General features: G+C 41.4%; 1 protein-coding gene across 1 annotated transcript in view; it reads right to left on the bottom strand.

The window, feature by feature from the left end:
* dhx8 (DEAH (Asp-Glu-Ala-His) box polypeptide 8) overlaps positions 1–22,419 on the bottom strand; it is a 42,817-nt gene that overhangs the window by 3,864 nt on the left and 16,534 nt on the right. The window contains exons 10-22 of the mRNA XM_055657189.1: positions 21,862–21,959; positions 20,167–20,314; positions 18,323–18,504; positions 17,083–17,277; positions 15,693–15,878; positions 14,983–15,193; positions 13,151–13,332; positions 10,858–10,998; positions 9,699–9,854; positions 7,512–7,649; positions 6,230–6,358; positions 5,486–5,682; positions 3,677–3,856 (exon numbers count right to left, since the gene is read on the bottom strand). Of these exons, the coding sequence (XP_055513164.1) occupies positions 3,677–3,856; positions 5,486–5,682; positions 6,230–6,358; positions 7,512–7,649; positions 9,699–9,854; positions 10,858–10,998; positions 13,151–13,332; positions 14,983–15,193; positions 15,693–15,878; positions 17,083–17,277; positions 18,323–18,504; positions 20,167–20,314; positions 21,862–21,959 (2,143 nt within the window). The remainder of the gene's footprint in view (positions 1–3,676; positions 3,857–5,485; positions 5,683–6,229; positions 6,359–7,511; positions 7,650–9,698; positions 9,855–10,857; positions 10,999–13,150; positions 13,333–14,982; positions 15,194–15,692; positions 15,879–17,082; positions 17,278–18,322; positions 18,505–20,166; positions 20,315–21,861; positions 21,960–22,419) is intronic.

Here is a 22,419-nt window from a genome sequence, read left to right as displayed (position 1 = left end):
ACTGAGCAACTTTGTGAATTCTGATTTATTAGTCAAGTGCTAGAATCGCAGGAAAGCCTTCAGGGAGAGAATAAAAACACCAACTCAAAAACAGATAAGATTTATTCCCAGTCCTAGTTTCACTCCGAGCACTAGGACAAGCCCACCAGCAAAGTCCCAAGCAGGAACCAACTTGTGAAGTAGTTCTTGATCAGGATAAGGCCGCCTGCCGGGCTTGTTCTGGTGCCTGCAGCAAAGCTGGAAACTGGAAACGGATCACTCGCATTTCTGAGGTTTTTTTTTAAAACTGAGGTTTCTTTCTGCAGGGCTGTTCACCTGAAATGGGGCCTGGCAACAGCAGGAATCCATGGAAAACTGGAGCAATGGAAGAATAGGATGCCCCAAACCAGTTAGGTGAAAGTTAAGTGAAGGACATGACAAGGGAGAAAGAACACTTCAGATAAAAAGGAAAATAAACTGCAATTTCTGTACACAGAAAAAAATCTGTACACGATACTCTGTTAGTACCTGTTTTTTTTTTCAGAAATCACAAGGCATAACAATGTTTGGCATTCCATAATAAAGGTTTACATCTTTTGCAAGTAAAAGAAAGATCTAAAACGGACATCTGCATGACATTCATGCTGTGTAGACAGAATGTTTAGACAGGCTGCCAAATGTAGCAAACCAATTAAATAAATGGGGGAAGTGACTCACTTAGCCCAAAGGGCTTCCCATACCACAATTCACTATGGAATATGGGCTGACAGTATCTGCAAGCCAATCAGAAGGAACTCCATATTTTGAAAAAATATATAGAAATTAATATTGCATTCAACTACCAGAGAATTATAGGTGCTGAATTAGTGATTTTATTATATCCACTTTCAAATCAATCACAGCATTCTAAAACAAGGCAAATGTCATCAATTCTTATTTAGACTGGGTCTGGTGGGGGTTTGAGATAAGGAGAGGCTGGATTCACTGGAGCATAGGAGTTGAAAGAGTGACTTTATAGTGCTATATAAAATCATGAGGGACATAGATAAAGTAAATGCTCAGTCTTTTCCCTAGGGTAGGGGAATCAAAAGAGCATATAGCTTTAGGGTGAGAGGGTTAAACAATTTTAAGGGACCTTAGGAGCAACATTTTCACATAAAGAGTGGTGTGTACATGGAACGAGCTGCCAGAGGAAGTGGTTGAGATGAGTACAATAATTGCATTTAAAAGATACTTCGGTACATGAATAGGAAACATTTGGAGGGAGATGGGCCAGGTGCGGGCAAGGGGGACTAACGGCACAGCAGAAATGGGCCAAAGAGCTTCTTTCGGTGCTAAAAATCTAGTGAAACTGTATTTCTTTAAATCAGCTGTACTTCACCTTTTGGTCTTTCCACATTATCTCTCCATCTACCTCACCTTCCTATAAAATACATTTATATCTAACTCTGATCAGGCATTTGGTTTTTCTGCTCTTAATACTTCATGTGGTAAATGTTATTTGATAGTGCTCCTGTGTAGTTCCTTGGGATTTATTAGGGAACAGGGACTGTATTTAAGCAAGTTATGACTACCAAACATTTTTAATTGTTGCTCAATTATGTTTTTCCACTCTATTTTGAGATTTTATTTTCTATCCTTTTACTTTCTCCTCCTACGAAAACAGTGAAGCTGCAAATTATTGGTGATACCAATCCTTAAATGCATTTAAAGGACAACTCTATCTGCCATTTCAAATGTAATCTTAACAAGTTTACATCTCCTCACAAACGTGTCACCAATAAAATTGCTTAGTTGTACAATATTCTCCATTACCCTCCTAATACTCCCTTCTCAACACAAATGATGCAAACTCTAGCTGATACACAATCCCACTGTCAGCAAAACTTTCCACTGTTTTTTTATTCAGCTTGTGGTGAGTCGAGTGAATGATGGGCCACATATTATTCATAATGAATGGTGTGGCAGCCAAGCCAGATGTCGTTTGCAACTGGCATCCAAACCCCCACATGCTGCATCTGAGCAGCAATTAAGTAAAGGAATGCCAGCCAATCTTTCCTCATGTTGGCCCTTAGGCGTGGAACTCTATTGCAGTGGAAGCCCCCTCAAACTCAGCACCTTCAAGACTTACACAGCTCAGGACATTGAATAATACCTTTATTCAGCAAGCCTAGAAGAGATCTTGGCCATAGTTATATATGCCAAACATATGCAAGCAGTAGGGTAATGTAAACAGTTTATATACACATACATTCAGTAAACTTCTTAATGTCACACTTGCGATGGAAAACCACAATGGAAAAATAAACTAACAGAATGTAAGCTGAGGAAAGGCACAGCATAAGAGAAGTTACAGTGGCGCAGCTGGTGGAGCCACTGCTTCACTGCACCAGAGCCTTGGGCTCAGTGTGACCATGCTAGTTTCCTCCAGATGCTCTGGTTTTCTCCAACATCCCAAAGATGTCCAGGTTTGTAGGTTAATTGGCCTCTATAAATCGGCCCTAGTGTGTGAAGAGTGGGATAACATAGAACTAGAGTGAACGAGAGATTGATGGTTAGCTTGGACTCGCTGAGCCGAAGGGCCTGTTTATTTAAACTAAAGTTGGCAGGTTATGGAACATTTAAAGACACTGTGGCAATGAGGTGATGAGAAATATGAAGATTAAGGTAGGTAAAAGACTGCATGAGAAAAGTTAAGAAATAAAATAGCAAAGGTTTTCACAAGCATGGGAAGAGTTAAAAAAAAATATCAAGGTTGGTTTGGTGATACTTACAAAGAAGACCATTGTATAATAGAAAGTAAAGGCCCGGTGGTAACATGGAAATAAATATTTTGCCTCAGTTACTGAAGAGTAAAATGAATTCAAAAGTGTACACAGTTTGGATAATGTTAGCTTCAAGAAGGCTGGCAAACTGTTAAGAAGAATGCTGAGTGGACTGCTTAGTAAAATGCAAACCGATACAGTTTACTGCAGAAAACTTGCGAGCAATATTCTTGAATAGGGCGAGCAAAACAGACACCACAAGTAAAGTTATAAACAATACAGATTAGACTAAGCTGGTCTGGTCATTGCAATACTGGAACAGTATTACAGATTTCAAAAGATTTATGATGAATATCAGTAAGTGACAGAGTATAGATGCAGAGAATGGTTCCAAACAGAGCTCTTCAAGATGAAGGATAGGCCAAGCAGCTTTCACGAAGGTTTTGAAAGTGTAAAGAGTGAAAATATCTTTGCATAATGATAACAATTGACGACAGCTTCCAGATTGTAGGGTAGTTTACAACCCAACGGGGTGCACATTGAATTCTCTAAGTACTACATCAACCCCCACTCATCTCTCTCCCCCCCCCCCTCATATACTTCTCCGCCATCACCTAGTCCCATATTTCCTTTTATTTTCCCCAGTCCCCTCCAGCCATTTCCCTCCACATCTTCTTTCCTTATTTGACATCCTTTTATCTCCTTTTCACATTGTGTCAGTTTGTGTATTAACCACCTCCAGTTCCTTGTTTCTACTCTTGAAGTAGGTATTGGCCATTGAGCAAAATTAAGCTTTTTAAGAAATGTAATCTCAAGTACTTTGTTTTTGCTCCTCAGTCTAACACACCTCAGCAGTAAACTATGCACCAGATCAGCGGTCTCCTACGTGGCTCGGTACAGTGGTTTACAATGACCTCATCGACATTACCTACCATTCAGGCTGCCTGTTGAAGAGAGCACTGGAAGGGTGAATGTACACCACCTGCTGGTCAATCAGAGTACGGTATCCCTCTTGTGGGTCCTTCTTAGCTGCATTGCGGAAGAAACCACTGCAGATTGCTTTCTGAACCCGCACTGTAGCCTTCCCGCATGAAACAACATCCAGTTTATGCCTGTGTGAAAATAGGGGAGACACTCGTAAATTAGCAAATTGGTTACAAGGCAGAATGCAGGAAAGCATTCATCAGAAGGAACAAATTAAAAAAATCCAGCCACTTAATCATTCATTTTTACAGAACGCCAGGGCAGAGTAGGCGGTGGAGAGCATGCGTAACCATGTGCTGGTGAGCGTGTGATGTAGAGATGGAGAGATGTGGAAATATGACTAAGTTACTCCAATATATTGGATCCCTTGAAAGCTGGATGCAAAAGACACCTGTTGAATCTTGGTCTTCACCAAACAGCCAGCAAAGATCCTCCTTCAGTGCAGACATCTAGGTGACTATGCTAGCCTTTGTAATCTAGTTGGCACACCAAGAGTGTGGGCTTGCACAGGATAACGATAGAGGGTTGAACATTCAGAACAGGACGGCCAATATTGCTCATTATTTCTGGGATCAGAGATACATTGAAGAAGGCACTGGTGCTGTCCTGCGTTCCTGACAAAAGTCATGCTACACAAACAAGGGAGGTGATGGAGAGGCCATATGATCTCAGCCATGTCCATGTCAACAGGAGTATGTAATGCCTCGAAAAAATAAATAACCGGGAAGGGAAGGGGGGAATGATGAGGGAGGGAGGGGAGGGGAGCACCATTAGAAGGGGGAATAGATTAAAAGGACCGGTCAAGAAGTAGAGAAAAGAAGTTATAGTTGACAACACAATCTGCAAAATAGATTCTTCCTGCACAATTAATGTTTCATGATTCTATGCAGATTAAAACTAATTTTTACTGCCCACAGATGCAACTCTCAAGTTTTGTTTGGGTCTATTCTTAGTTAAAAATAACTTATGTAGTGCATAGAATTTGAAGGCAGCATTTAATAAAAGCATGTACAAGAAATGTTTGCGAGCAACTATTTAAAATCTTTCAGATAACGTGCTTCGTACAGTACAAGACCACAATAATCCGATCTGCCCCTTTTCTTTGAAAGGACGGACAGACCATGCTTATCACAATTAGTTTCTGGCAGCAGCTGTAGAGCTGCATTCCAAAAAATTAAAGCAAATAGTGTATAAAACACAACAAATGCCTGTAAATCTAACCAACGGCACACCATTATTAGCATTCACCATTAGAATTCCCACATGTTCCAGATTTATTAATCTACTGCCCCCTCCCCATTCCCACAGATTATTCTTACTCGTCTTGGGAATTAATGCTGACTCTTAACAAATTGCAAATGCATTGCTTAAATAGCATGGAGCAGAGGGACTCAAGTTTCAAAGAAAAGTTATCAGTAAAAACCATGTGCACATGGGAAAAAGCTGTTTGGAAGGAAGACAATTTCCCCCATAAAAGGCAAAAAAACTGGACGCAATGTATGTCAAATTATTTTTAACTGCAATGCAGTAGCTGATGGTAAAGTGCCAGCAGAGTTCCGTGTTTGCTGTCTATTTTACTAAATGAAGAACAAGATGATGCTTCTGGTAATTAGATAAAAGTTCATATTATCTAACCTGTTGCGCTAACCTTCACACATATCATCTTAGTTTATTGGCTTAATAAGTAAAGTAAAATAGAGTATTTTGTTTCACGTTGTTTTGAAGAAATATTCAGCAAGTGTGCCATTTTTCTTTACCTGTCCATGATGCCCAACATTTGTTTGCGGATGTCCTGTGCCCTGCGAAGGGAACGTGCTTGGATAAAATTCTCGTAGCACCAAGGGTTGGAGAATTTGTTGTTCTTCCAGGAATTATAAACAGCAAGCAAGGTGAGGTGGTCCCCTTCTGCCTGATGGAACTTGGCCTTCTTCTGGTCTGCGAGTGCTTGCTTATCCTGGTTGTGAGGAACGGGGCACGTGAACATTGATTGAACAAATTGGACTGACAATTACAGTTGTTCAATACAAAGAAAAACTCTTCAAAATACTGAAATTGGGAATAAATACAAAGATACCAGAAAACTGTAGGGGAATAAATGGTCAACAATTCATTTGTTGGTCTTCTTTCGGTACAGCACTCTTAATCTTTGTAAAATTGAAATATTAATGTATTTCCATTTAACATATGATGATGGACCTACATTGCAGTTTATGCAGTTAACATTTTCACTTCTACCAGTAGCTCTTATTTTACCAGTTCAACAATCACTTGTTGAGCTCCTTCATTTGCTTTAAGGATGAAAATAAATTAAACACAAGCAAATGATCGCAGCCAGCTCTCTTCTAATCCCCCCCCCCCCCCCCAGAAATTTGCAGCTAGAGCAGAAAAAAATAGCAACCCTGTATTAGAAATGTCACATCCATGTTTACCAGGGTCACGTTAACAATTCACAGCACTTCCACCTGCACTTTTAATCCACAGGCCAGCCGGATTTGACTTACCTTTGGTCGGTAGAAAACATTCTGTACCGACAGCATGGACACAATTGTCAACATCTCTTCGCTGCAGCCGAGGTGTACAGACATGATCAGCATTTTACACAGCATGGGCTCCAGTGGAAATTCTGCCATCTGAGAAACAAGAAGGAAATGAATCAGAATACAACTTTCATCACAGTTTATTGATTTGAAAGGCGAGGAGGATGCCGTGCAGCATCCTGCTAGTTCTAAAACAAAAATCTTTTTTTGTATGCCTATTTTGCAGTCCTATTTCGTATTATCAATTAAACAAGCTCAAGCTCAGTAAAAGCCAAGTGTACACCCACACATCTACAACAAGATTTCAAGCTCCGCGTGACAGTGAGTTATATACATCTTTTATGTTATAGATCCTTTTCCTGAAAGACTTAAGCATTCGATCAGGATGAGCTCATAGCTCAGCTCTGTCAATCAATCAAAATAAAATCAATGCAAAAACTTAAATCAACAGAAAATTTAATAAGACTGATCACCTTGTCCACCCAGCCAATTTGGCCATTGAAAAATTGTGCAGACACATCTCATCCTGTTCTAAGGAAGACAGCTTTATTATCACAACGACATCAGCAAACACTGCAAGGTTAATAGCCGCACGACTGACCTACATATTGAGTAATAAATGGACCTAAATGAGAAGTGATGCGCCTCACTTCAAACACTTCCTGTTTAATACTTGAGTACCGATAGTAAAATGAACACACTCCAATCATTAATGTTCACTTAACCTAATAACTTGATAAATTTTCCTTTACAAAATATGGACCAATTCACTAAATAAAGTGAAATATATTGTGAATCATTAATGATTTAAATCTCCCTCCTCTGCCAGGAACAATTCACAGTGGCGCAGCTGGTAGAGAGGCTCACAGCACCAGAGGCCTGTGTTCGATCCTGACCACGGGTGCTGTCAGCGTGGAGTTTGCTCTGTGACCGCCTGGGTTTCCTCAGTTTCCTCCCACATCCTAAAGATGTGCAGGTTTACACATTAATTGACCTCTGCAATTGACCTTAGTGCTTAGGGCGTGTATGCAAAATTGCAATAACATAGAACTAGTGTGAACGGGTGTTCAATGGTCAGCGTGGACTCAGTGGGTCAAAGGGCCTCCTTCAATGTTATATTTTTCAATCTTACAATCAATGAAAACATTGCCAATAAAAGATAAAAACATATTTTCAGATCAAATTTGAAAGGGATAAACATTTTTGTGCTCAGAAAAAAATCAAGAAATGAATAGTTCCCTCTCACCCTACGGCCAAGCCTTGTAAGCAAACCTTCATCATCAAGTGCTCCTAATGTATACAGCTGTTCCATGGCTGTGATGAGGGTCTCCATAGGAGGGGCATCCATGAAATCAAATGAAAGCAGGTCATTGATCCCCATAGCCTAAATAAAGAGAAGTTTCACTGTGAAAGTGCACAGATCATGCAAGCAAAACAAATTACCGGCAGTGTGACGAAAGCTTTAATTTACATCTCAACCATTGAACTTCCACAAAGTTTGATTCAGAATTGTGATATAATTTACTTCTCATAACACCTGCCTTAGCCGTTATGTTATAAACTGACATGTTAACAGCCTCATAAACCTCCTTCAATAATTGTTTTTAAATGTAAAAGGCTTGTCTTCAAGAATTCACAATCCCAGCTTACAGCTGTGTTCATGCAAGTTCAGCGTATTCAGAAACAATGGACATTCATCGCAACGAACTGAAAGTCAATGGGGCAAGCGAGCTTTGTATGCAGATTACTGACCAGACCAATGGATGCCAGGAATGCTTCCGGAGTTGAAGTTTGTATTGGCTCTGTAGCTGTGCGGCACAGCGATAAAGTTGCTGCCTCGCAAACCCGGCTTCGATTCTGACCACGGGTGCTATCTGTATGGAGTTTGTACGTTCTCTCTGTGACAATGTGGGTTTTCTCCGGGTGCTCCACTTTCCTCCCACATTCCAAAGATGTGCAGGTTTAATTGTCCTCTGTAAATTGCCCTTAGTGCTCAGGGTGCAAAAGTGGATAACTACAGAACTAGCGTACAAGTGATCACTGGGCGGTGCAAACTCGGTGGGCCAAAGGGTTTGTTTCCATGGTGTATCTCTAAACTATTGAATGCTCTGATTTTAGGCAACCTCTGACAACCCCTTTCCTTCACTCTCCCTTTCCCCTCATCCTCCCCCTGTGCCCCTCCTGGACTCATAACTATTTCTCCCCTCTCCCTCCCCCTCTGTTCTTGACTCTGGCTGCACAATTTGCAACGCTTCACACCATCTGTCTCCACCTTCTGCTTTAATCCAACTACCAGCTTATCAGCACCCTCCCTCACCTGTGTCCACCTCAGGCACATGCCGTGAGTAATTACTCAGTCGGCAATCAGTCGGCTTTTAAAAATCTTTAAAACCGCGCATGCGTAGATTGTTCTCCTCTCCGGTAGGCAGTCAGTCGACTTTTATAAAGTAATTTGTCTTCAAGAGCCTTATCTCTTAATAAAGTATTTAAAAACATATAGCTCAAGGAAATGTACTTACCACATTATTTGTACACAAACTCCATTCTTCTCTCTTTGTTTCTTAAGATACTCTTAAGATAATAACAACCCATGTTTGAAAAACCCAGCCAAGAAACATGCGTTGAGCATGCGCAGTACGCTGCGCAGTACATGCACGCAGTCCACGGTGCTGAGGCAGAATTTCAACTGCCTTTATAGACGGTTGTCATTGAAGGCTTCAAGCAGCATCGACGGCACGCAAGTTGCACAGACTTTAGCATGTTACATGTACTGCGGATGAAAGGCACGGGAGCATTATATCTACCAAAGAGATCGATCTCTCAGGTAGGCATAATTCTCCCGTGCCTTTGCTATTTATGTTTAATAATTACCATTTTATAATTTTAGTCAGGGTAGACGCTGCCTACCTTGCCCACCCTGACGGCAAGTGCCTGGTCCAACTGTTACCTACCACTTTGTCCTGCCTCTCCTCTCTCCCAGCTTTCTTCCCCAACCCAGTCGTCCAATCAGCCTGAAAAATAGTCTGGACCTGAAACATCACCTATCCATGCTCTCCAGAGATACCGCCTGACCCACTGAATTAATCCAGCGCTGAGTCCTCATTATTGAATGTTTGTTATCAGGGGTAATAGAGGGAGAGACCGTTGTAGCCAGTGAATAAACTTGAAGGGCCACAGGAAGACCATGCGGTTTGCTTTAGATATCAGCCATAGATCACCAGAGAGAAGCGTTCCTTTGTGCTGAAATTGTCTTTGTCTTCATCATACAGTGAAGATGGTCATCAAGAATTACAATGGGATTTTCAGAAGCTGGGCAAGTGGGCTGAGGAATGAAGAATGGAGTGCAATTCAGATAAGTGTGAGGTGTTGTATTTTGAGACGTCAAACCAAGGCCGATATTTCATGACATAGCTGCAATTTATATTTAACTTACCTTAAGTGAAAGTACTGTACTTGCAAGATTAGTTCTTTGAATTTCTGGAACATTCGTGGTCAACATTTCATCCCTGTAAGCACGCTCGGTGTACAACCTATAACATTTCCCAGGTCCGGTCCTTCCTGCACGGCCAGCACGCTGCTTAGCTTGTGCCTGTGAACAACGGAGAGTATTACAATCTTGGAAATGGAGGCAGCAATCAAAATGACACAATTATCCTACACAAAATTCAACCATAGTTTAGTTTTGGTTTTTAGTTTGAGATACAGCGTGGAAATAGGTCCTTCGGCCCACCGAGTCCACGCCAATCAGTGATCACCCGCACACTAGTTCTATCCTACGCATTAGGGACAATTTACAGAGCCAATTAACCTACAAGCCTGCCCGTCTTTGCAATATGGGAGGAAACAGGGGCACCCAGAGAAGACCCTTGCGGTCACAGGAGAACATACAAACTCCACAGAAACAGTACCTGTAGTCAGGATCGAACCCGGGTGTCAGGCGCTGTGAAATAACAACTCTACATCTACGCCACTGTGCCACATAGCTAAGAAGTTTTATTTCATGTAAGAAACATTTTCATCCTTTTCTGTTCAACATCTTTTACATCGTAAACAATTATCATTTTAAAGCCCAATTATATAATTGAAAACAAAATCCTTTGGGTTTCCCCATTATGTTATAGCTGGTCTGTTACTGATTTTTTCTTAATAGTGCAACTTACAGAAAATTATTAGGGTAGAGGTTACTCTTCCAACTAGCATCTCGAATGTCTACATGTTCCTAATGTCTGTGAGCCACCAGTGGACATCAAAGAATCGAGCTTGGGTATGAAAGACCCGAGATTAAATGCTTTCCAGAATAAATCTTCAGGATCCAGAAGCTCAATGTATACTAGGCAAGATCCCAGACAGCATCTGACAGTAATAGAAGCAAGCCCAGCAAATAACATTTGTCAGGGGAAAGGTGCACTCTGGTGGAACATAACACTGAATATTAATCCAGGTTTAAAAAAATTATGATTTAGATTGCAGGGAACATAGAGAAGCACTTAATCTGTGTCAACATAATGCACAATATCAGCTTTGTTGCCACCAAAAATTACAAAGAACGTAATATTACCAATGATAAATTAAATGAAAAATATTTAAAGAACCTGTGAAATTGGAGTCACCACTAGCTGGTCAATGCCAGTCTTGGAATTATAGACTTTTTGCTTGACAAAACCAGGATCCACCACATAGTAGATGCCATCAATGGTCAGTGATGTTTCAGCAATGTTAGTGGCGATTACAACCTATAATTTAAAAATAATTGAAGTTAGTTGTGATGGAAACGGTTAAGGAAAAATATATAACTGGATGACTGAATTAAAAACAAGCAATAAAGTAGCTATTTTCAGCCCATCTTATTTCCCCAAGGTTCTCGATGCTGCTGAGAACAGTCTGTGACGTCAAGAAAGACCTCTCAAAACACTTGTGTGTAAAGATGAATAATCTGTAGGTGCTGGACAGGCAGCAATAACAAGAGCAGAAGCTTGGGATGAGCATTGGTGGCGTGATGGAGACAGGAGATTTGGAAAATTAAAAGCAGATAGCAAAGGGAATCAAATCGCATGGCATGGGAATGTAGACATGAACGATCAGGTACAGAGTCCACGAGTTTAATGATAGAATTAAATTATACTTGACAAATTTATTGGAGTGTACTGAGGATGCAGCCAGCAGGGTGGACACTAGATGTTGTTATATTTTACAAAATACCAGGTAAAAAGAAACTGTGCAACTAAACAGCAGATGATGTTGCATATAATGGCATGGACAGAGAACTGGAAAATTAATAGGAAACAAGAATTAGGTCAAAGGGCTCATTTTCAAGTTGGAAAGCTGCACCAGAACTCGAGTGCTGCTACCTTAACTATTTATCCTTACTATTAATGACTAAATGTATCGTTGCCAAATTTGCTGATAGTACAAAGATAGGTGCAAGAAAATTTCGAGAAGATGCAAAGAATTGAAAGCAATGAAAGCAAAAAAATTGGCAGATGAATTATAATGAGGCTGAGCACAACCTGCAGCAACTACATGGGGCGGCGGTGAAAGGAACCAACAGCATTGTGCTGGGCCAGGCTGACCACTACATCATCGATCGTGTCATCAGGACATAAAGAGAGAGAATAATAAATTGCATATATCCTTGGACCAAAATCAGTCTTTTCAAAGTCTTGACAGCTGCAAGGTGGCACCGGAGCCTAACGGCTCATTGCGAGCTGACCCAGAAAAGTATCTACTTACAATAGTTTCACTCTTTTACATGTGTATGATTGTACTTGCGTATTGTATGATGTGTCTGAATAGCATGCAAAGAAAGCTTTTCACTGTGTCTCTGTACACGTAATAATAATAAACTAAATACGAGTAAATGGAGAAATGTGAGATTCACATGCTGAAATAGGAGAAAAGCCAAATGTTGTTTTAGGGTACAAATAATAGGGAATATAAGAGATCTTCAAGTCCTCATAATGAGGCATGGTCAGTCTATTGGTCTCGTAAATAAATGGGAAGGCAACTGCAATTCTGGGATTTTTTGCAAGAGGTCTGGAGCACCAAAGGCAACAAGTACAACTACAATGCTGCAGAGATTGGATCTGTGACTGCCTACTCTGCTAGTATGACATCATCTACAATATTTTAGCCTAATGGTCTCATTATTTAAGGATGGAAATACATCTATTGGAGCAGGTTAGAGAAGATTCCAAGGATGAAGGGATTGTGCCATGAGGAATGGCTGAGCATGCAATGCCCATTATCACAGGATGTAGAAGATGATGATGATCTTATTGAAACATACCGGAGTGTTGTGAACCTGGACAATGAAGATGCCGAGAGGATGTTTCACCTCCTGGGGAGCTAAAAAACTGGGGTCATGGTTCCAGAATAAGGCCAATTTCAGATAGACTAGAAGGAATTTACTCTTTCCAATCGATATGAATCTTTGGATTTCTCCACTCAGAGAGCATCGGAGGTAGTATCATTGAATCTATTCAAGGCTGATTCTTGGAAAATAAGAGATTCAAGTGTTACAAGAAATAGGCAGAAGAGAGCGGTTACCAAATCAACTTATTGAGTCGGCTTAATGGGCCTTATGCGCAACTCATGTTCCTATTTATCCTTGGTTTACTCAAGGATCGTTAACAGCTGGTTACTTTAAGCAACATGCGAATGCATGTAATTTTACAGATATTAACTTATTTTCAATAATATGCTACTCAAAGGAAAACCAGACATGTTCAAAGAATTAAGCTTCCATTTTTCTGAAGCAGCAATGGCCAGATATACAAAGTTCCTATTTCAGTTTTATTCACAATATATTCTCAATTCAATGCAAGCTGATGTTAATTTAAATGAAACAGCACCACCCATTTAATAATTGATAAATTGCACTTTTACCTTCCTGCTGCCTGGAGGGGCTGGATCAAAAATCCTAGTTTGCATTTCACTTGGCAAAGCAGAATACACAGGCAGGATAATCAACTCTGGCACGTCAGGACCCATCGACTTCATCCGTTCATACAGAATCTCACACGCAGTGTCGATTTCTTCCTGACCAGTTAGAAAAACCAGGATATCACCTAGGAACAAAAATATTTTAAGTAACTGGATTTAAAGTTTTAGTCATCTCAGTAAACATTAAGGTAAACACATTTTTTTTGTTTGTAGCCCACATATTAATCTATAATTAGATTATATTTTAGACCTTAGATTTATATTAGACAATATGTAGAAACAAGGAACAGCCGAAATTTTGTTTATACCAAAGATAGACACAACATTCAGGAGTAACTCAACGGATCAGGGAGCATCTTTGGGGAAAGGATGGGTGATGTTTTGGGTCAAGACCCTTCTTTGCAGAGAAATGAAGAGAGTGGTCTGTGGAAGGGACTGCAGTTCACTGTGCAAGCAGTGGGATTAGAGAGAAAAGGGTATATCAGGTTGGATGTGAAAATATGCTATTCAAATGGCCGACTTTTCTAGTCTTTGGCAAACAGATGGCACTCCCAAGTTTGTTGCATCTCTGCTAGCTAGCAACATGGGATTTTACACGGGAACTTGCAATGATCAGCAACACAAGAACATCATGTGCCCTCCAGTGGGAGTGTGGGGTAGCACCAAGGTGAAGCAGTGCAAACTATTGTCCCACAGCTCCAGCATCCTAGACACAAGTCTGACCTGTGGTGCCGGCTGTGTGGAGTTTGTATGTTTACCTTGTGATCCCTCGGGTGCTCTAGTTAATATGCACAATCCAAATATGTGCTGGTCGGCAGATTTATTGGCTAATGTAAATTATGAGTCGGAGGCATTTGGAGAATTAAATGCTGGGGTTCAGGACCAGTGGGGAGAGGATGAGAGAGAATGTGAGAGAGAGAATAGGTCATAGGAAAATAATTGGTGGATTCGGTCTGGCAGTCGATTACTCAGAGAGCTGGCATAACCTCAAAGCTCTCCTTTTACATCTTGTGACAATATGTGACCAAGGACAGCAATTAGTCGATCGGAGTAGAGAATCTGTACAGAGGCAAACAAATCTGAACCAGAATAGTAAGATTAAATATTTAAAGCAAAGTTCTACACAAGTACAAATAATTAGCAGTGCCACCAGTAGTATGACAACAGTTGAGGCATCACACAGTTGCATGTGAAGCGACAAGCCCCAATTTAGTCATTAACATTCATCACACAACCTCACCCCTTCATGCACATCCACAACGACTGTCTATCGGGAGAAGCAACAGCATATTAGAGCTTCTGGACCAGCAGAAGCTGTAAGTAAACTCCCAATTTCTGTATCTTGCTGTTCAGATATAGTTAAATGAAATTCATGTTCAATATAATCTTTAACATCGACTGCTGATAGATCCACTGCTTATTTTACTGTTAAATTCAAATCAATTCATTTTGCATGGTGAATTCAACCATTACATTATCTAAACCTTATGATCATTACTTGGATGGGACAATTGAGGTTAGAATCTCCAAATGTTATTACATTAAACAAATGTAACAGTTAATGACAGTGATGTTTAAGAGGCATTTAGTCAGGCATGTGAACAGGCAGGGCATAGAGGGTAAAACCATGTGCATGCTGAAGGGATAAGTTAAATTGGCATCCTGCTCAGCACAGGCATGGAAATCTGAAGGGCCGTTTATGAGCTGTACTGCTCTAAGTTTGAACAGCAGTAGATCAAAAGTATAAAAAGTGTAGTAACCAAACATCTTAATACCTGGTGGTTCAGTTAGATGAATCTGCATCACGGTAATGAGACTAGCATCTAGATAATCAGTCTCAGGCTCCTTAGTATAAAGCACTTCCACTGGATATGTTCTGCCAGGGATTGTGAAGATAGGTGCCTCGTAGAAATACTGGGAGAATTTAACAGCATCCAGTGTAGCTGATGTGACAATCAACTTCATATCAGGACGTTTTTTAACAGTCTAGAGAAAAACAAATAAAGATCAGCATAACTTGTTAAAATAAGAAAAAGTCAAGTTCTAATGAAGCAAAGATAACCAATTATTTACTTTATGAAAAGAATAACATCTCAAGTAATGAGAATAGGATAAAATGTTATAGAATTTATTTTTCCAAAATGCTAGCTCTATCTCATAAAAATACAAGAACTTACAATATGCTGATATGTTAAATCAGTGAACATTTGAAGTAAAGCTCATTTCAAGGCTATAATTAAACTGAGATTTAGAGAAGGGATCTAAAATCAAACATCATTTTCAGAATTTCAGATGTCACCTGAACCACGTGACTAGAAGGATTTGTGTGGGCCATTAATCTACCTGCCACAATGTAATTGAGTGAAATGTATTTAATCAGATAAGTTGATCCAATGTGGGTCTGACTTGTTTGATGATTTCATGTCATGTTCACCATTTAATGGGTTTGCAATCAAGGAAGAAAAAAAAAAATCAGAACACTTACCTTCTTCAGAAGGCCAAACAGAACATCAGTATGGATGGTTCTCTCATGGGCCTCGTCCAACATTATGATAGCATACGGTGAGAGGTCAGGATCTATGAGGCACTCTCTCAGCAACATACCGTCAGTCATATACTTTATCACCGTTTCTGGACTGGTACAGTCTTCAAATCGAATGGTATAACCAACCTACAACATTCAATAGAAAAGAGTGAAAAGGAATGCTCTCTCCCATGTCAAAATTGCCACTATCTGCTGTCACAGTTTTTTCAAAGTTTCCCTTTGTGACATATACCAGTCACATATTTTATAGCAAAGGAAAGAGACTAAATGCTGGGTGAAGATGAATAGAAGTAAGTGCTGCAGCAAGCAAGGTAAAATCAACTTGATCCACACCACAAAATATAGCACACGGCACAAACTCAAAAATAGCACTATTTCATAGATTGGCAGTGCAGGATCAACAGAAACACATTTTCATTCATCAGTCTATTCCTTTCATTGGAGGCACACACACCAGATGCTGGAATATGGAGTGGTAATAAAACTGAAGGAAAATGAACCCTGCCTAAAGTTGACAATGAAAATATGACCCATTTTTCCTTATACAGGGTTTCAATCCAAAACCTTGACCATCCCTTTGCCTTGACGGATACTCCTTGTCCCGCCGAGTTCCTCCAGCAGCTTAGATTATTTTTCTAAAACTTCCATAGTTGAGGAGGGAAATATTCTTGGAATCGCTTTCTCCCACGAACTGCTTAATTATGCATTATCGTTTATGGCTGAGTGTGGCAGAGCTGTGATGGTATAATCTGATCCACTGATCGTGGATTGCTTGGCTCAGCTTTTCAGCAGGCAGAGTTGCAGCTTCACCATCTCACCTTAAAATGTGCCTGGTGCTGTTCCTAGAATTCCCGTCTGCACCCTCGTTAAATCAGGATTGATTCACAAAGCTTGACTGTAACAATATAGCAATGGAGTCCTAGAGCCGTATAGCATGGAAAAGGACCCTTCAGCCACCATGCCGATCAAGTTGGCATACTGGTCTAGTCCCAATTGCTTCCATTTGGTCTATATCCCTCCAAAATCTTCCTATCCATATATATGTCCAGATAGTGACAGATTGTGGAGAACTCTAGTGGAATTAACTTTTCTCACATATATTTTAATATTGAGATAATTTGATATTGGGATTATTTTATATGCTGTTGCTCATCTAACAAAATATATAGCAAGTAACAATTTTTCAAATAATTTTACACAGCCAATATTAAAGACAAGAGAACACGATTCCACAATTAAATCTGATAAGCGCTCAGCCATGAATGACAACAAAGGGCTAATCATCCAAACAGTGAGAGGCAGTAATGTGTGGAAGTTGATGGCAGCTTACCTCTTGACCCAAGCAGCAACCGTACTCTTCTGATACTCTCTTGGCAACCGACATTGCGGCCACACGCCTGGGTTGCGTGCACCCGATCTTGCCCCGGGTTGTATAACCTGCCTCTGCCAAGTACTGGGTGATCTGAGTCGTTTTACCGGAACCCGTCTCCCCAATGACAATCAACACTTGATTGTCATGCACAGCCTATAAAAGAGGAAGATATTTTATCACCAGAAAGTTGTTTTCCAAAATAATTTAGGACATGAGGCAATGTTCGGATTCTGGAAAGCACATTTTCAAATGATATCCATATCGATTTACAAAATAAAATTGTGGTAATTCATAATGGATAACACTGGATAATGTGCTTAAAAATAGAACAAATTCTATGGATTCCCAGCATTGTTATTATTAGCAAATGCTCATTTAAAATGGGCCTGTTTTATTCAAAATTGTTGTTATTCAAACCATTTGAACATTTTGAGATAACTAATGCAGGAAATTAGATCAACTTAACAAATTTTGATTGAAAATAATTCATATATTCAGTTATTGCCACTTCCAGCACCAGTTCATTTCAAAGTCAATGTTAACCTAACAATGCCTTAGTTGCATAGCTACAGTGACTGACGGATGTCAAACAATACATTTAGAGACAGCAACTGATCTTGTTTAACATAATCAGCTAACTCTTCATCCTAAAAGTTCCAGTTGTCAAATGTAATAACCCAGAAACTATTATGTTTTCGGATGCAAGGCCTCAAACACTGACATAATTACACAGAACAGCAAAGTATCAGTTGTCAGCAAAGATGCCTCACATAGGAACTTCCTGTTGTGCGCCAGGCACCAGGAGGTAGAACATCAGGCCATATATTTGTACTTCAGAGCTGCTTTTGAAACAAATGGATAACAGAAAATGTCAAAACCCAGCCTTTCCTCCATCAGGCCATACATTTTGTGCTAATAACGTCACTTCAATGTTCCCAAGTGTATCAAGCCCCGAAAAATATATGGACGTGAAAGATAAATATCATATAATGGATGCATAGATGCTGCTCCTCATACAGTGGCAAAGAATGGAGCTACAGTACCACCTGGTGGTCGACGACTACTGCAACAGGAGGACCAGTTGACAAGAAGGAATTCCTTACTTAGCTAACACTGCCACAGCTATTTTCATGTTGTGAAAGCCGACAGTTTGAAAATATATTATGTAAAGAAAATTATTAGATTACAAAAATCATACCTGAACCAATTGCTCTTTAAGTCTGTAGATTGGCAGGCTCTCTCTCTGCTCAAGAATAGACATTTGGGTTTTACGCCCATAAGATGCTTTGTTCCCTCCAAAAGCATGTTTCTTCCACTCGGGTATGTCTTGTGGCATCATTCCTATGCCCCTCATGTTTGCTGCAATCTGTCGGCCATCAACTGGAAAATAAAGGACTTGCCCATCAGTTGTCTTCTGTATCTGGCACAACTAAGACAATTTATTTCAACCACACATAAAACGCTGGCAGGATGGCGCAGCAGTAGAGTTATTGCCTTATAGCGCCAGAGGCCCAGGTTTGATCCTAATGTACAGGTTTGTAGGTTAGTTGGCTTAGTATAAATGTAAATTGTCCCAAATGTGTGTAGGATAGTGTTAACGTGCGGGGATCACTGGTCGGTGTGGATCCGGTGGGACCCAGCACAACGATGCAATTATAAAGAAGGCACATCAGCAACCCTACTTCCTGACAGGATTAGAGATTTGGCGAAGAGGATTTTCATAAACCTCTACAGGTGCAAGGTAGAGAGCATTTTGACTGGTTGATCCGTGGGAACTTGAACGTCCAGGAGCGAAAAAGACTAGAGAAAGTTGTGACCACTGCCCAGTCCATCACCGGCTTTGACCTCCCCACCGTTGAAGGGATCTATCGTAGTCGCTGCCTCAAAAAGGCAGCCAAAATCATCTAGGACCCACACCATCCTGGCCACACGTCATCTCACCATTGCCATCAGGAAGAAGGAACAGGAGCCTGAAAACTATAACGTCCAGGTTCAGGAAACGCTTCTTCCCTGCAGCCCTACAGCTACCAGGCTATTAAACACAACAACGAATAAGCTCTGAGCTCTGAACTGCAAAAGACTATATTATTATTGCACTATATTTGTTTTTTATTGAACTTTTTCTTTTTTTCTTCCCCCGTTATGTAATATGTTTACATATTCACATATTCTGTTGTGCTGCAGCAAGTAAGAATTTCATTGTCCCATCCGGGACATATGACAATAAAACACTCATGAAGGGCCTGTTTCCGCGCAGTATCTCTAAACCTAACTAAAAATGAAACATTAGACAGAAAGGGAGAAGCAAAAGTAGCAGTGCGTGTGGCAGTGCTTTTTGCAATCGGAAAACGAGTACAAATGCAGTCAGACTGCCAAGCATGGATGTTCCTGCATTTTCAACTTAATGTGAACTTGTGAATAAATGTGAACTTGCACTTGAACTCAACTTTAAAGGCTTAGTGTGAAAAGTGTACTCGGTAGGTCAGAAAATAAATTGTTGTTAAATTTCTAATCAAAGATAGACGCAAAATGTTGGAGTAACTCAGCGGGACAGGCAGCATCTCTGGAGAGAAGGAATGGGTGACGTTTTGGGTCAAGAACCTTGTTAAGAGTTTTGTGTCTATCTTCGATGTAAACCAGCATCTGCAGTTCCTTCCTATGTTAAATTTCGAATAACTGACTACTTCTTAAAGGCCATAAAATGGTTTATGAAAAATGCAAGCTCAATGGGGAGAGGCGCTACTGTTCACGATCTACTGTGAATCAGAATAACACTTCACTGCACCTGACCTTTGAGCATCCGATATTGATCAAGTGCCAAAAAGATTCCAATCCCTGCAATTAAAAAGCCCCACTTTGAGCAGCTAAAAAACAAAAACAAAATGTTTTTAATAATTCACCCAATTAGTAACTCAAGACTAGAAAACCATTAAAATACTACTTTGCCAATCACAGAAAAACTGGATCAGCATAAGCCTCAATTTATAATCAATATCTTTCCCCATGCTCAGCATAAGGAACATATTTTATCCATTAGCATACCGTCAGGTAGTGGATCAACCCAATGTTTATTAAGTCCCATTGGGATCGAGTCCATTTCTGCCTCTCGTTGTGCTTGCTTCATTTCCCGCCTTTCCTTCGCCAGAGCACTCTGCATCATGGCTGCTTGCGACAAGGAGCCGTCAGGGTTCTAAATCAAACAAAAACCTGCAGGTTAACAGTTTGAGCAAACACTAAACAACTGCAAACGTTAAAAAATCTGATGAAGTTGGAAATCTACCGCGACCTGCCGCCCCGCCCCACCTCTCTCTCTCTCTTCCCCCCCACTCCTCTCTATCTCCCCCTCCCTTTCTCTCTCTCTCCTCCCATCTCTCTCTCTCTCCTCCCATCTCTCTCTCCCCTCCCATCTCTCTCTCCCCTCCTCCCCCAACCGTCCTCACCTACCCTCCCTCTTCTCCTCCACCCCCTCTCCCTCTGTCTCTGCCCCTCTCTCTCTGCCTCTCCCCATTCTCTCTCTGCCCTCACTCTTTACCCCCCCTCCCCCCTAGACGCGCCTGCGAGTTGGGCGTTATGCGTCAATAGATAGGACGGTTATGGGGTAAAAGGAACAAATGTATAATATTAATATAATATCAAGGGGGGCAGTTAGTGTGTGTGTGGGTGGTTAGTGTGTGTGACGCCGCATGCCACCCCCCCCCCCCCCCCCCCCGCACCCTCGCGCTGGGGGGGGGGTGTGGGGACACACAGACCCAACAGGTCTGCACTTGGTCTAGTATACTTATAAAATTCTGATCTGATCTTTCGTTAGTTCGCTTGTGAATCGCATCTTCTCCGGTAGATTTACCTCATGATGTCGAAAATCGCCTCATCTGAAAATTTGATTCAGTATTTCCTGATTTTAACTAAACTTGATCACCAATCTGAGATCTTTTTAAAATCTAACGCGCTGAAACGAGCTGGATGAACGAGCGAGTGGGCTCTGTTCTGCAGCCCCCCCCCCCCCCCCCCCCCGTTCTTCAAAGGACGCAGAAAGAACGAGCGAGTGGGCTCTGTTCTGCAGCTCCCAAGGTCACCGGCACTCACGAGCTTCCCAGCTTGCTTTTGAAGAACTTTCTCCTCGCGGCCTGCTGTGCTATGTTCCACGAGCAGCGACTGAAGTCACGCCCCCTCCCTCCCGCTGCTAACCGCCCCCCCCCCGCTGCTAAACGCTCCTGCCCGCTCCTATCCTGCTCCTCCCCCCGCCCCGAGTTTCCCGAGAGATGCCGAGAGTCGGGCTCTGTACTAGAGCTCTCTCTCTCTCTCCCCGGACTCTCTCTCCGCTTTTCGCAGCCCGCTCATTCGCCCGGCTCCCCCCACCTCTCCCCCCTCCTCCTCCTCTCTCCCCCCCCTCCCCTCCCTCCCCCCTCCTCTCTACCTCCCTCCTCCCTCTACCACAACCTACCCCCCTCTCTCTCCCCCTCCCCCCCCCCCCTCTCCCTCCCCCCCCTCTCTCCCCCCCCCCCCTCTCCCCCCTCCACATCCCCTCCCTCTCTTTCCCCCCTCCACCTCCACCTCCCTTCCCCCACCATCCCCCCCTCTCTCTTTGATAATGTTATGGATACATTTCTAGCATTACATTAAAATTAAGTAGCAAAATGCTTCAAATGGAGTGAAAGTCTAAAACATATTCTGCAAACTCTGTACAAAGCATACATTAAAACAGAAGAATGAATCCCTGGATTTAATCGCTCTGTGTACCTTTACTATTTTGACAGGGCTCATGTCCATGCTCTGCTTGGTGTGCCCTCTGAGGAACGGGGGCTCTTCCTCCACCAGCTCTATTTCTAGGTCTTCATCTAAAAAACAGAAGACAAAATCAAACTACAAACCATAGCTCTGCAAAAATAACACACGCGGATTTTTAAATTTTTACTTTGAAATGCAAAACCACAGCGAGCAACTTAATCACCTAAACTTCACCATCTTCACCAATTCAGACAGAAGGGTTTTATCGTTATTTGGGCAGTCATCAATATATCAGTGTCCTTTCAGGTGCCTCATGATCCACCACATTAAGATATGCACCTCCTCTAACCACATCTACTATATTGGGTGTTCTTGATGTGTCTTCCTCTACACCGGCGACACCGAGCAAAGATTAGGCGACTGTTTCGCCAAACATTTACGTTTGGTTTGATTTCCCAGTTGCTAACCATTTTAACTCCCATTCCCATATTGATCTTTCTGTCCAGTGCCTCTAGAGTGAGAAAACCAGAGTAACAGCACCTCATAGTCAGCACTTAGGTATTGTACAAC

Source organism: Leucoraja erinacea, chromosome 27 (assembly GCF_028641065.1).
Source record: "Leucoraja erinacea ecotype New England chromosome 27, Leri_hhj_1, whole genome shotgun sequence".
Classification (NCBI taxonomy): Eukaryota; Metazoa; Chordata; class Chondrichthyes; order Rajiformes; family Rajidae; genus Leucoraja; species Leucoraja erinaceus.
The sequence above is the reverse complement of the archived record's forward strand: the minus strand, read 5'-3'. Positions and strand labels throughout refer to the sequence as shown.